Source organism: Musca vetustissima, unplaced genomic scaffold (assembly GCF_032173495.1).
Source record: "Musca vetustissima isolate MV318-11 ecotype Yass unplaced genomic scaffold, APGP_CSIRO_Mvet_v1 utg113349, whole genome shotgun sequence".
Lineage (NCBI taxonomy): Eukaryota > Metazoa > Arthropoda > Insecta > Diptera > Muscidae > Musca > Musca vetustissima.
In genome coordinates this window covers 2,536-4,453 of record NW_026876329.1, presented here as the reverse complement: position 1 = coordinate 4,453, position 1,918 = coordinate 2,536, and the positions used below count along the sequence as shown (strand labels likewise).

Here is a 1,918-nt window from a genome sequence, read left to right as displayed (position 1 = left end):
TTTTAAAGGAATATTTTTTCAAGGCTCTAAATGATTTGGCTTCTTTAATGTAATATTTTTTCAAGGCTCTAAAAGACGTGGCTTCTTTAATGTAATATTTTTTCAAGGCTCTAATAGGCGTGCATTTTTTTAAGGAATATTTTTTCAAGGCTCTAATAGGCGTGGATTTTTTAAAGGAATATTTTTTCAAGGCTCTAATAGGCGTGGATTTTTTAAAGGAATATTTTTCAAGGCTCTAATAGGCGTGGATTTTTTAAAGGAATATTTTTCAAGGCTCTAATAGGCGTGGATTTTTTAAGGGAACATGATAACTCCCCACTGGAACATCGGAATCCGAAAATTCCAACGGTGTTGGAAAGAGCACATATCTGTCTCTCGTATGAACTAGGATTATTGACTTCGCTCTAAAAGGAAAGGAAAAAATGTTCCTTAAAAACTCCACCCGTACATTAGTACTTAGCAAAAAATATGGTTTTGTTCGTAAATATTATTTATTGAAAATATCATGGACTGGAATGTGATCATCTAATCCACAAAAATACGCTGACGTCGTATCATCATGACCACATATTTCATTGAGTTCCACAATTCTAGCCAATCTCTCCAATAGATGCCATCAGCATATTCTCCTTTGTATTTGCCCTGGTGATAATATCCCGTGGGAACACTGAAAATATGACACAAAAATAAACTTCAATTCCAATACATATATAAAATCATAAAAAACAATTGCATTAAAACTTACGCTCGAGCACAGCTCTTATACCACCAACCACCCTTATGGACGGCAGCACAATTTTGTGTATGATTATCGTTGTCCTGATCGTGGGTGCTAAATGCCGCACCCACCGAATATGACAAACTATCCCCTGCATTACCGGTGTATTTACCCAGCAACTTTAATTTATATTTCTCCTCCGCGCCGCCAATGACTAAATGATCATAGCGTGCATAACGCATTGAGCCACTAAAATTATGCATATACACATATAGTTCCTGGGGTCCATCGTAATTGGTCAGAGCGTAAAGATTTTCCAAACCAATCCAATATTCACCATCCACGGAGCCGAAACCATTCACATAATCCTCCCAGGGCCGATTGAAATTTTCCGAACCATCGATACGTTGTAAAATATGTAACCAATCACCTCCCTTGGTGCGATAATCACAAAATGCTTGAAATGTATGATTCCGATAACGGGCAATGGTTATATTATAATAGCCACTGGTTTCAGTGCAAGCTGTGGCCATGGCACAGTTGGAGGGTGCTGGATGGCATTCCATTGGCAGTTCATCTACTCGAGCATCAAAAATTGGTTTACTTTGATTGCGATATTTTTCTCGTTCGGCATATTTTTGAGACATAGAAGGGTGTCTATAAAAAAAAGAAGAATATAAAAATACAATAATCCGATATATTCCGCAAATACTTACAATCCGCCATCCACTTTCATCTTCAGCATATCAAGTGATTGTTTTAGGCTTTCCACTTCCATTGACAATTTAGCATAATTATTCTCAGCCGGCAGATCTTGAGAATTCTAAAAATAAAAGGAAATATTAAAGCCTTTATAAATAGTCCTTTAAAAAATCCACGCCTCTGGGAGGCTTGAAAAAATAGTCCTTTAAAAAATCCACGCCTCTGGGAGGCTTGAAAAAATAGTCCTTTAAAAAATCCACGCCTCTGGGAGGCTTGAAAAAATAGTCATTTAAAACATCTACGCCTCTGGGAGGCTTGAAAAAATAGACCTTTAAAAAATCCACGCCTCTGGGAGGCTTGAAAAACTAGTCCTTTAAAAAATCCACGCCTCTGGGAGGCTTGCAAAAATAGTCCTTTAAAAAATCCACGCCTCTGGGAGGCTTGAAAAAATAGTCCTTTAAAAAATCCACGCCTCTGGGAGGCTTGAAAAAATAGTCC

At 37.4% G+C, this 1,918-nt stretch overlaps 1 protein-coding gene across 1 annotated transcript; it reads right to left on the bottom strand.

Annotated features, from left to right (window-relative positions):
• Positions 1-828: 828 nt before the first annotated feature.
• LOC133338845 (angiopoietin-related protein 2-like) lies at positions 829-1,541 on the bottom strand (the record flags this gene model as incomplete). The annotated part of the gene is made up of 2 exons (XM_061546953.1): positions 829-1,375; positions 1,435-1,541. Coding segments are annotated over 2 exons (654 nt in total), but the record flags the coding sequence as incomplete, so codon positions are not given.
• Between the last annotated feature and the right edge of the window lie 377 nt (positions 1,542-1,918).